Genomic DNA, 11,306 nt, shown 5'->3' on the forward strand with positions numbered 1-11,306 from the left:
AAAAAAAAAAAAAAATGCGCAGAGAAGGTCCGGCAATCGCACTTCGGGGTACAGACACGAAAGAATGAGTCAAGGAGAGATGTGCACGGCATCCTGGCACTGTTCACAACCAGGAGGGGCGACAGGCAAGCGTCCAGCAGCGGGGTCGGTCCACGCAGGGCGCGCGGACCCCCCGGAAGGATCCCCAGGCTGGAACGCGGTCCCTGAGGACACGCCGAGCGAAACGCCGGCCACGGGGGCACAGTCCCGCGGGAGGGGGCGGCGCGGGGCCGGGCTGCGGAGTCGGGACCAGGCCAGGAGCAGCCCGGCAGAGCCGGAGCCCTTCAGGCCACCTGAGCCGCACACGCGGGATCGGGCGACGAAAACCTTTGCTTCCTGCTCCGCCACCAAACGTGCCGCCGACACCTGCGGTGCTTTCCCAGCTCCCTGCATCCGGGGTCCCAGCTCCTCCTCCGCGTCTCCGCCCGGCACCCCGCCTCCGGCCTGGGCAGGCACTTCCGGGGCGGAACCTTCTGGAAAGCCCCGCACCGCCCTCCCGGCGTCCCCGGAACCCAGTCCGTACCTGCGCCCCTAAACGCTCCCGAGCACAAGTGACCCGACCGGAGGGTGGCGGGCCCGTGGCTCGGCGAAAACACCACTTTCCCGGAAGGCGGCCCCGCCCCCCGCCCCAGGAGGCGGGACTTCCGCCCCCGCCGGTCGGACGCGGTCGCTTGGGGAAGCGTGTCCCTCGCGCCGCGCCGTCGGGGCCGTGGGCGCCTGCGCGGGAGCTGGCAGCATGGCGTTCCGGCAGGCGCTGCAGCTGGCGGCCTGCGGGCTGGCGGGAGGCTCGGCCGCCGTGCTCTTCTCGGCCGTGGCGGTAGGGAAGCCGCGTGCGGGCGGGGACGCGGAGCCACGTCCGGCTGAGCCGCCGGCCTGGGCGGGAGGCGCGCGGCCGAGCCCCGGCGTCTGGGACCCCAACTGGGACAGGTGCGTGCTGGGCTGGTCGGTGCCGGGCCGGGATGGGGTTCAGGGCTGATGTTACCGTTGGGATCGGGATCGGGACCTGGGTCAGGATTGGTCGGGCGGGACATAAGGTTGGATCGGAGTCGGGATCGGGTCGAGGCTGGGGCCGCCTTCGGGGGCGCTCTGCGCTGAGGGTTCGGGGGCGGCGGGCCCTTCCTGCCGGCTTGTGGGGGCCGGGCTCCGCCGCGTCCTCCCCCTTCTCCCCGTCCCCGCGAGCCCACCCTGGGTGCCGTCCCCGGAGCGAGGCTGGGGCGGAAGCCCGGCCTCCTCCAGGGTCCTTTCCGGGAGCGCGCCCTTGAGCCTTGTGTGGTTATTGAGCGTCTGAAATATGGCTCGTGCGATTCCTGAAGGCAACGCTTAGTTTACGCCAATTTAGCAGCCAAAGCAAGGCCGGGTGCGGTAGCTGACGCCTGTAATCCCAGCTTTTGGGAGGCCGAGGCCGGAGGACGGCTTGAGCCCAGGAATTGAAACCAGCCCGGGCCACATAGTGAGACCCCATCTCTTCAAAAAACACGCGAAAAACAGCCATACGAGGTGGCACGCGCCTGGGGAGGCCGAGGTAGGAGGACGCCTTGAGTCCAGGAGTCCCCGGCTGCCGTGTGTGAGCCAGGATCCGGCCGCTTCCCCCCAGCCTGAGCCACCTGTCTCAAAGAAAGAAAAACAAAAGTAGTGCAGGTTTTTAACATTGATTATGTGTTCACATGATAGTATTTTTAGCATATTGAGTTAAACTCACCTGTTTGCTTTGCTAATGTTGCTGTTAGAAGGTAATTTCACATGTTGCTGGCGTTGTTTCTGTTGGCCAGGACTGCTCTAGAGGCGGGGACGGTTTGCCCAGCGCTAACTCATACTTCCTACTTTGAGAGGGGGCACAGCATTAAACTACAGTGGTTGTAGTTAGGTGCTTCAAAGATTTTTTCTTTTGATAACCGTTAGTTTTTTTAAAGTAAACTTTAGTTTTGCATTTACAGAAAAGTTGCAAAGATAATAGACTCCCTCTATATTTCCATATATATATATATATATATATATTTTTTTTTTTTTTTTTTTTTTTTTTTTTTTCTTTTTTTAAGAGGCAGGGTTTCACCACGTTGTCCAGGCTGGTCTTGAACACCTGACCTCATGTGATCCACCTGTCTCAGCCTCCTAAAGTGCTGGGATTACAGGCGTGAGCCACAGCGCCTGGCTTCTCCCTCTATGTTTCATACCTAGTTTCTTCGTTTATTAGCGTCTTACACTAAGTATGGTATTGTAGCAGGAGCGGCTGCGGAAGACGGATCTCTGGGACACCTAATACAGGAGGAAGGAGGGGTTATTGGGCCGGGAGCAAGGTGGCATTGTTGCCCAACAGCCAAGCTCCCTTAACAAAGGAAGGTTCCGTCTTTATATAGGCTTATACTTTAGAGTTACACATGGAAGAATCTTCGGTTTATAGCTTAACATATGAAAAGGGTCTCGGTTTACAGTCTCAGGAATTACATATGAAAAGGTTTCAGTTTGCAGTGTTAGGAATGAAAAGGGGGAAGTTTACAGTTTTAGGAATGAAAATGGGCAGTTGATCTGAGATGCTGGGTCTCCTCTTCATCCCCCCTTTGCGACCCTCACCACTTTACAATATTAGTGAGAGGTCTCACTTTCATTCTCAGTTTCCAGATTTTCTGAAGAAACCGACTGATAATGTTTCATATAATACACTTGTGATGTCACTTTTTGGCTAACTACAGTAGTGATGAATCCCCTCATCTGAAGGAACGGGGCAGTAGACAAGGGAGCAGTCAACAAACACCTATTATTAGAACACTTAGGATGAGGGTTTTGAATCCTGCCAAGCATGAGAACCAACCTCCAAATAAGGACTCAGGGTTAAACCCGTGCCACACCTGTACAGGCACGTGTGCCAGTCTGGTCGTGTCTCACACAGTATCCTCCACTGCTTGCCCCTGGTCATCCATGTGCAGACAGCAGTTGGTTAGACCGAATTTTCCCAACTCCTCCTTCGGCTGCCAGCAAACGATCTAGGGCCAGTCGGTTCTGATAAATCGCGTTTCTCATTTGAGTTTCTTGTTGGGCCAAGAGGTACAGAGCTTTGCCCGTTTCATTAGTATTTCCAAAACAGCCTGCAACCGGATGATCTGGTTGAGCATGTAAATAGGACTCTGGTATCCCCATGAGCCATCCTCGGCCCATGTGGCCTGCCTGTAATACTCAATAATTCTCTCTGGTGGTCTCTCATCATCTGTCCGATCCCTTATTTTTAGGTCTCTCTTCTCCCTGGTGGAGCAGACCAGATACCCTATAAGCTCACCTGTCTTAACAGATAATAGGAAGAAAGAGGGCTTAATGATGCCTGTGACACAGCGACCTGTCCATCTCACGGATTACACATAACCTTATATTGAGTACCGTTATATAAACAGGTCCCCATACATTTATAAGAACTGCAGGACAAAAGAATGGCAGGAACTTTTACGCCCTACCTGGTGTACATACTGAGGGCATTCTTCAAAATTAGTTAATGTTCCTGCTGTACAAATCCAAATATTAAGAAGAACAAGTCCCACGATGAATCTCCTCATGCTTCGGCCGTGCGTGGACCAGCCACCTTCTGGGATGTGGCTGGAGCAAGGCCTGTTGTCCTTTTTAAGGTGATTCTGCAGTCCTTGCCTTGGTCCAAGTCTCAGGTGTTGCTGGTTTTTACACAGCTGTGGTGGATTCAGGCTGGGATTCCCTCTACCTTCACGGCTGTGGGATTGGTCAGCATCAGGTCTGAGGTCCTTTCCATTGTGGCTTTGGAGGGGCTGTACTCCTGTCCTTTATCCACACGTGATCACCTGGTGAGAAAGGGTGAACTGGGGAGAAAAAGGCTACAGGACATCTGTCATTTACCCAGATTGAAATACCCTGGACGATTTTCCCTAGAGCTCGTGTCCTAACTCAATCTCCCCCCACTCCCGAGGAGTTCCTGGGAGTGCCCGGAGTGTGGGAGGGGGCCTATGATACAAGATTTCATAAGGGGAATATCCTGTTTTTCCTAAAGGGGGTGCCTCTAATTTTGAATAACCCCAAGGGAAGTGCCTGCACCCACTCTAATCTGGTTTCCTGAACACTTTCCCTAAGCTGTTTTGATGGTCCGGTTCATTTTCTTGCCACTTTTCCGGAACTCTGAGGTCGGTAGGCAGTGTGCAGTTTCCAGGTGATATCCAAAGCTGTTTTCCGGACTAAATCTGCCACAAATGCTGGTCCACTGTCTGCCCCGATGTGCGGTGGTAGTCCAAACCTAGGGATAAGATCTTGAGGTAGCACACAGGTTACTTCATGGGCTCTTTCAGTCCCACCCAGAGTATGTGCACACCAGGACCAACAAATACTTATGTCCCCCACACTTGGACATTTCAATAAAGTCTACCTGGAGATCTTCAAGTGGAGCTGCTCCATAAGCTTGAATTCCAGGTGGAATACCTGGACCCTGCCTCGCGTTGTGTTGCCAACATGTAATGCATCGCTGTGCTGCAGTTTTGGTCAAGGCTGTGAAGTGTGAGATGTAAAAGTACCAGCCCAACATCTTTTCAAGCGACTCTTGAGCTAAATGAGTGGTCTCATGTACAGCTTGAACAACTGCGGCCCCCAGCAGCTGTGGTGCTGCTATTTTTCCTTCTGGCCGTTGGATCCATCCTTCTTTAATCAGTTGCCCCCTTCTGTCTGGAGAAAGTCTCTTTCCTCCTTAGAGTAAGTAGATATTAGATCAGGGATCTGGGGAATCAGCGGGGCTGTGACTGCTACTTGGTAGGGGGCAGATGCCGCCCTATGAAGCTGCTGAATCCGCTCGGGAATTTCCCAGGGCCACGGAGGTGTGGGCCCGCTGACGTCCTCGGCAATGCACGACCACCACCCTCCGGGGCTTCCAGACTGCTTCTAGCAGCTGCAAGATTTCTTTTCCCCCTGAAGTTAACAGGCCTCTCTCTTTGAACAGTGCTCCATGTACTTGGAGAGACGGGAAGGCGAATCGAGAATCGAGAAAATGGCAAATCGCTGTAAATGTTTACAACCTTATCTTCACTCAGCTGTAGGGCTTGAGTTAAACAATGAGTTCAGCCTTCTGAGCCGAGGTGCCCTGAGGCAGGGATTTGGCCTCGATTACAGTGTCCAGAGTTACCACGGCGTGGCCTGCACATGTGTCCCCTCGTGGATTGACAAAGCTGCTCCCATCCACATACACCTCCCAGTCTGCTACTGTCCATGGCTGGTCCCGAAGATCAGGCCTGCTGGAATAGACTGTGTCCAGGACTTCAGCACAGTTGTGTTCCACGGGGCCCTCTGACATTGGGAGCAAAGTGGCGGGGTTCAAGGTGTTGCAGTCTTCAATGGTGATGCGGGGATTTTCACGTAGCAGGCTCTGGTATTTGGTCAACCTGACATCTGATAACCGGTGGTGCCCTCTGGTATTCATCAGAGTCACTGCTGCATGAGGCACCTTGATATTTACGTTCTGTCCCCGAGTTAGCTTATCTGCTTCTTGTGCCAGCACAGCAGTTGTTGCCAGGGCCCTTAAGCATGGGGGCCATCCTTTGGAAACTCCATCCAGCTGCTTGGAGAGGTAAGCTACAGGCCTGGGCCAAGGTCCTACTGTTTGGACAGGGACCCCAACTGCCACTTTTCTCTTTCTGCCACATGTAATGTGAAGGGCTTTGTTAAATCAGGCAGCCCCAAAGCTGGAGCTGACATTAGTTTTGTTTCCAGTTCCTGGTAGGCCTGGCGCTGCTGGGATCCCCATTCAAAGGGCTCCTTGTCTCCCCACTTTGTCACATCAAAGAGGGGTTTGGCTAGTACTGCGAAGTTTGGAAATCCACAATTTACAAAACCCACGGCTCCCAGGAGCTCTCTCGCCTGCGTTTTAGTCTCACGTTCTGTCAGTCTGCAAGCGGCTTGCTTCCGCTCTGCTTCTAGGCTGCGTTCCCCCTAGATAATGCATTTGCTTTTTGGCAAATCTGGGCTTTTGTTTTAGACACTTTATACCCACAGTCCTCCAGGTGCCGAAGTAAGGCATTTGTTTGCGCACCCGACTGCCGTGGGGTGTCCCAAAAGAAGGTTATCAGCATACAGGGGCAGCATGCAAGCAGGAAGATTCTAGGGGGGTGGTCACGGGCTGATGCCTCCCCAAGGATGATGAGAGAGTTTTCGAGCCCCTGGGAAGCTGGGTCCAGGTGTATTGAGTGGTTACACCGGCTTCTGGGTTTCTCCCATTGAAATGCAAATAGTTTTTGAACCTCCGAGGCCAGTCCAATGCTAAGGAGGTGTTCTTTAAGTCCAATTAAGTGAATCAAGTATCCTCTGCTGGCAATAATCCCAACTGCGTGTATGAGTTGGGTGCAAAGCCACGCGGCCTGGGCAATGTTACCAGTCTTTGGCTTCTGACTAGGAAGCCTCCACCCTCCTTCCCAAGGGACAATGAGAGCCTGGATGACCCCTGCCTAAGGCATTTTTAGCTGCAGGGAGTCTCCTTTTTGAATGGGATAGTGGCCCTCAATTTGCACAACAGGTTTTGCCGGAGAAGGGGCTGGGGCAGTCCATTAAGTACAAGAAAGCCTTCTCTTAACACCTTAATAGCTCTAACAACATTGGTTCTGTTTTTTTCCATGGGGGGTTACAGGCTGTCGTCCGGACTGTGGGCTCTTTGGGGGCATAGGAGTCCGGCCCCCTCTCTTTTAGTCCAGCGGCCCTCCCATCAGATTGAACAGAGCCCCTTCACTTTTTATCTGGATCCTCGTGCTTAGGTTCGCCCTGTTCTCCCATTAACTGTGGACTTTTTTTTTTTCTTCCAGTGTCCCATTTCTCGACAAAATGCACACTGATCGCATTGCAGGCACGGGTGGGCAGACTGGGGGTCTTTGCAGGAACTCCCCTTTTTCCACACTCTTGGGGGTGTTCCTCTCATAGCAGCAGCTGTCAAGTCGGCCTTCCGTTGAGCCTGACGTTCCCTTTCCCTGTGATTTTCCCTCTGGCGTACCGCCTCTTGCTTTACAAATGCCTGGTTAGCCACTTCCAATAACTGAAGTATTCGTACATGCAAATCCTGCCTGTTTCTGCCACTGAATTTGCCTGGACTTGGGAGTCTGCGTGTCTCGGCGGTGAGGGGGACGGTGGTTTCTGGCAGTCTGTCCCTTGGCTACTAAAACAGTTGCTGCCTGCTCTCTAGCCACTTCGGAGGGTTTAACACTAACTGCAACCACCAGTCTACGTATGGAAATTGATCAAGGTGTTGTAGCTCACCGTATATAACCTCATGCCTTACTTTGGAGACAAGGGGCCTGTCTAGGGTCCCCTCTGGGAGCCAACCCACCCTAAATGCTGGCCAATCTTCCCCACATAAAGCCCTTGATTTCTCCAGTGTCATAGTTACTTTATAATTCCCACTAAATCCCTTCTTGAAAATTTTCAGCATGGTTCCTAAAGGGGTGGGCTTGCTATGGGAGTGACCCATATTAGCACTTCAAAGAAACAATTCCCACACTTAGGAGAATGTTAGTTCACTCACAGCAGTTCCCACCTAGCAAGACGCAGCACGAGCACTCTCCGATTTACACTCGCTTCAATCCTTTCACAACGCCCAGAGGCTTCTTCACTCAGCCTTACGTGGCTGTCTGTAATTCTTACAAACTGCTCGACGCATGAGGCCCTTCCTAATGGGCCCGATACCTTTTATGACTGATGAGTCCGGCTGGACACAGACAGAGACACATCCGATTGCTCTCCTTCCAACTCAAAACCATAAGCAAAAGCTTCAAGGGTTACAGAGAGCTACCTTCCAACGTGCCCATCTGGCACCCATGGGTGATCAGGCCACGCTTCCACCCAAAACAGGGTGGGCTACTTTCCCAGGTTCAATCTTACCCAATTCAGTGGTCCAGACTTCCCCAAATGCTCGTTCCTCCTCCGTGTTCAGCCACTGGGTGGATCCGCACTGCAGGGCCTCGTTGCTCCTCAGGCGAGGCTTTTCCACCGGGCAAATACCTGCCCAGGAGCGCTCTCAGGATGTGTCAGCCCAGCGAGCAGGAGTCCCCCCGAAGGGATGCTCCACGGGGCTAGGCAAACCACCTAAGAGACTTTTTCCCGCCGTCTGCTATCAGAGACTCGCTTCCCGGCCAACGCACCAAAATGTAGCAGGAGCGGCCACGGGAAACGGATCTCTGGGACACTAATACAGGAGGAAGGAGGGCTTATTGGGCCGGGAACAAGGTGGCGTAGTTGCCCAACAGCCAAGCTCCCCTAACAAAGGAAGGTTGCGTCTTTATATAGGCTCATACTTTAGAGTTACACGTGGAAGAATCTTCGGTTTATAGCTTAACATATGAAAAGGGTCTCGGTTTACAGTCTCAGGAATTACATATGAAAAGGTTTCAGTTTACAGTCTTAGGAATGAAAAGGGGAAGCTGATCTGAGATAGCTGGGTCTCCCTCTTCAGTATAAATATCACAACTAATGAGCCAGTGCTTCATTGAGAGTTCTCAGCTCTTAACCTACCGTTCTCTGTTCCAGGACCCATATAACAAGTAGTTTTCATGCTTCCTTAGGCATTATGTTTTCTTTTGAGATGGAGTCTCTGTCACGCAGGCTGGAGTGTAATGGCAGGTGAACCCTTCACCTCCAGGGTTTGAGGGATTCTCCTGCCTCAGCCTCCTGGGTAGCTGGGATTACAGGCACGCACCAGCACGCCCGGCTAATTTTTGTGTTTTTAGTAGAGATGGGGTTTCACCATGTTAGTCAGGCTAGTCTGGAACTGCTGACCACGCGATCCACCAACCTCGGCCTCCCAAAATGCTGTGATTACAGGTGTGAACTACCATACCCAGCCCTTAGGCACATTTTAGCTGTGACAATTTCTCAGACTTGTTTTAATGATCATGACTGTTTTAAGGCATCTCATTCTCAGGTATTTCGTAGAAGGTCCCTCAGTTGAGATTTGTCTAATGTTTTTCTCAAAAAAAAGAACATAACTGGAGTTATATTCTTTTTTTTTCTTTCTTTCTTTTGAGACCGAGTCTCGCTCTGTCATCCAGGCTGGAGTGGGTTCAAGCGATTCTCCTACCTCAGCCTCCTGAGTAGCTGGGACTACAGGCGCCCACCACCATGCCCTGGCTAACTTTTGTATTTTTAGTAGAGACAGGGTTTGACCATATTGGCCAGGCTGGTCTCAAACTCCTAACCTTGTGATCTGCCCACCTCCGTCTCCCAAAGTGCTGGGATTATAGGCATGTGCCACCGTGCCTGGAGTTGTATTCTTTTTTAAAAAATCAATACAATATTCTGAATTTCTTAGGCCTTTTTAAGGAAACAGATTCACTCTGAGGTTGAAGAACTTGAGGCCAGGCACAGTGCCTCATGCCTGTAATCCCAACACTTTGGGAGGACATGGCGGGGTAATCACAAGATCAAAAGATCAAGGCCATTCTGGCCAACATGGTGAAACCCCATCTCTACTAAAAATACAAAAATTAGCTGGACGTGGTGGCACACGCCTATAGTCCCAGCTACCTGGGAGGCTGAGGCAGGAGAATCACTTGAACCTGGGAGATGGAGGTTGCAGTGAGCAGAGATCCCGCCACTGCACTCAGCCTGGTGACAGAACGAGACTCTGTCTCAAAAAAAAAAAAAAAAAAAAAAAAAAGAACTTGAGGTAGGCTGGGCATGGTGGCTCATGCCTGTAATCCCAGCACTTTGGGAGGCTGAGGCAGGCGGATCACTTGAGGTCAGGAATTCAAGACCAGCCTGATCAACATGGCAAAACCCCGTCTCTACTAAAAATACAAAAACTAGCCAGGCATGATGGCAGTCACCTGTAATCCCAGCTACTTGGGAGGCTGAGCAGGAGAATCGCCCGAACCTGGGAGGTGGAGGCTGTAGCGGGCCGAGATCGCACCACTGCACTCCAGCCTGGGTCACAGAGCAAGACCCCGTCTCAAAAATAACTAAATAAATAACTTGAAATAGAACCGGGAGTTGAGCCCAGCCTTTCCTCACTGAAGCAGGCATTCTGCATTTTCTTGCCATGTCTGGGGAGATGGGAACTGGGCTTTGTGGGCTGGGGAAGGACTCGTACAGACAGAAGGCACGAACAACTACAGCAAGGTGCTAGAAGACACATGCTTCCTCTTGCATCTCACTTTCCACGCTGGAAAGTTCCAGAGCCTCATGCAGTGCACGGCTTCCTGTCTCAGTGCCTACAGCTCCCAGATATTTTCTCTGGCTCAGCCTGACTCCCCCATACCTGCCAGTGTGAGTCTTGGCCTGGTTCATGACAGGCCAGCAGGGCCCGGACAGAGCCCTTGAGTGACCACTGTGTCCTTCCAAAGCTTCCTTTTCGGCCGCGGTCTCAGTGACATGTACTACTGAATTTTTTTGTTTGTTGAGACAGGGTCTTTCTCTGTTCCTAGGATGGAGCACAGTGCAGTGCAATGGTGAGGTCACGGCTCCCTCCCAAGCTCAAGCAGTACTCCCTCCCCAGCCTGAATAGCTGGGACTACAGCTGCAGGCCCCTTGCCTGGCTAGTTTTTCTGCTTTTGTAGGGATGGGGTCTTCCTATCTTGCCTAGGCTGGTCTTGAACTCCTGGGCCCAAGCTATCCACCCACCTTTGCCTCCCAAAGTGCTAGGATTACAAGTATGAGCTATGTGGTGGGGATCCCTGGCCCCCAACTGATCAGCTCTTTCAGATTCCAGCAGCTCTGGAATAGGGCTTCATAATGGGAATGTCCTTCTCACTGTCTGATTTGATAGTCACTACACCATGTGGCTGCTGAACGTTTCTTTTATATTTTGTGGAGACAGAGTCTCACTCTGTTGCCCAGGCTGGAGTGCAGTGGCACAATCACAGCTCACTGCCACCTTTGCCTCCCAGGTTCAAGGGATTCTCCTGCCTCACCCTCCTGAGTAGCTGGGATTACAGGCACTTGCCACCATGCCTGGCTCATTTTTGTATTTTTAGTAGAGATGGGGTTTTAACGTGTTGGCCAGGATGGTCTGAAACTCCTGACCTCAAGTGATCTGCCCGCCTCAGCCTCCCAAAGTGTTGGGAATACAGGCGTGAGCCTCCTCACTCAGCCCTGAGTGTTTAAAATGTGCTTAGTATGACTGAGGACATGGTGTTTTAATTTTATTTAACTTTGCTTTTGAACTGAAACAACCGCATAGCTGGTGGCAGCTGGTGGGCATCACATGACGCATCATGGTCAGGGAGACCATCCTGGCCCCGTGGACACTTTCCGCCTGCTGTCCTCTTTCCTGGCCTGGCGTTCTCTGTACCCGGGGTCGC

At 52.2% G+C, this 11,306-nt stretch overlaps 1 protein-coding gene across 4 annotated transcripts in view; it reads left to right on the forward strand.

Moving 5' to 3' along the window:
- The first annotated feature begins 720 nt into the window (after positions 1-720).
- PGAM5 (PGAM family member 5, mitochondrial serine/threonine protein phosphatase) overlaps positions 721-11,306 on the forward strand; it is a 32,353-nt gene continuing 21,767 nt past the window's right edge. For all 4 annotated transcript variants that reach the window (XM_037733182.1, XM_017513627.2, XM_017513629.2 and 1 more), the window contains exon 1: positions 721-966. In XM_037733182.1, the coding sequence (XP_037589110.1) occupies positions 776-966 (191 nt within the window). In that variant the 5' untranslated portion in view covers positions 721-775. The remainder of the gene's footprint in view (positions 967-11,306) is intronic.

Source organism: Cebus imitator, unplaced genomic scaffold (genome assembly GCF_001604975.1).
Source record: "Cebus imitator isolate Cc_AM_T3 unplaced genomic scaffold, Cebus_imitator-1.0 Scaffold497, whole genome shotgun sequence".
Classification (NCBI taxonomy): Eukaryota; Metazoa; Chordata; class Mammalia; order Primates; family Cebidae; genus Cebus; species Cebus imitator.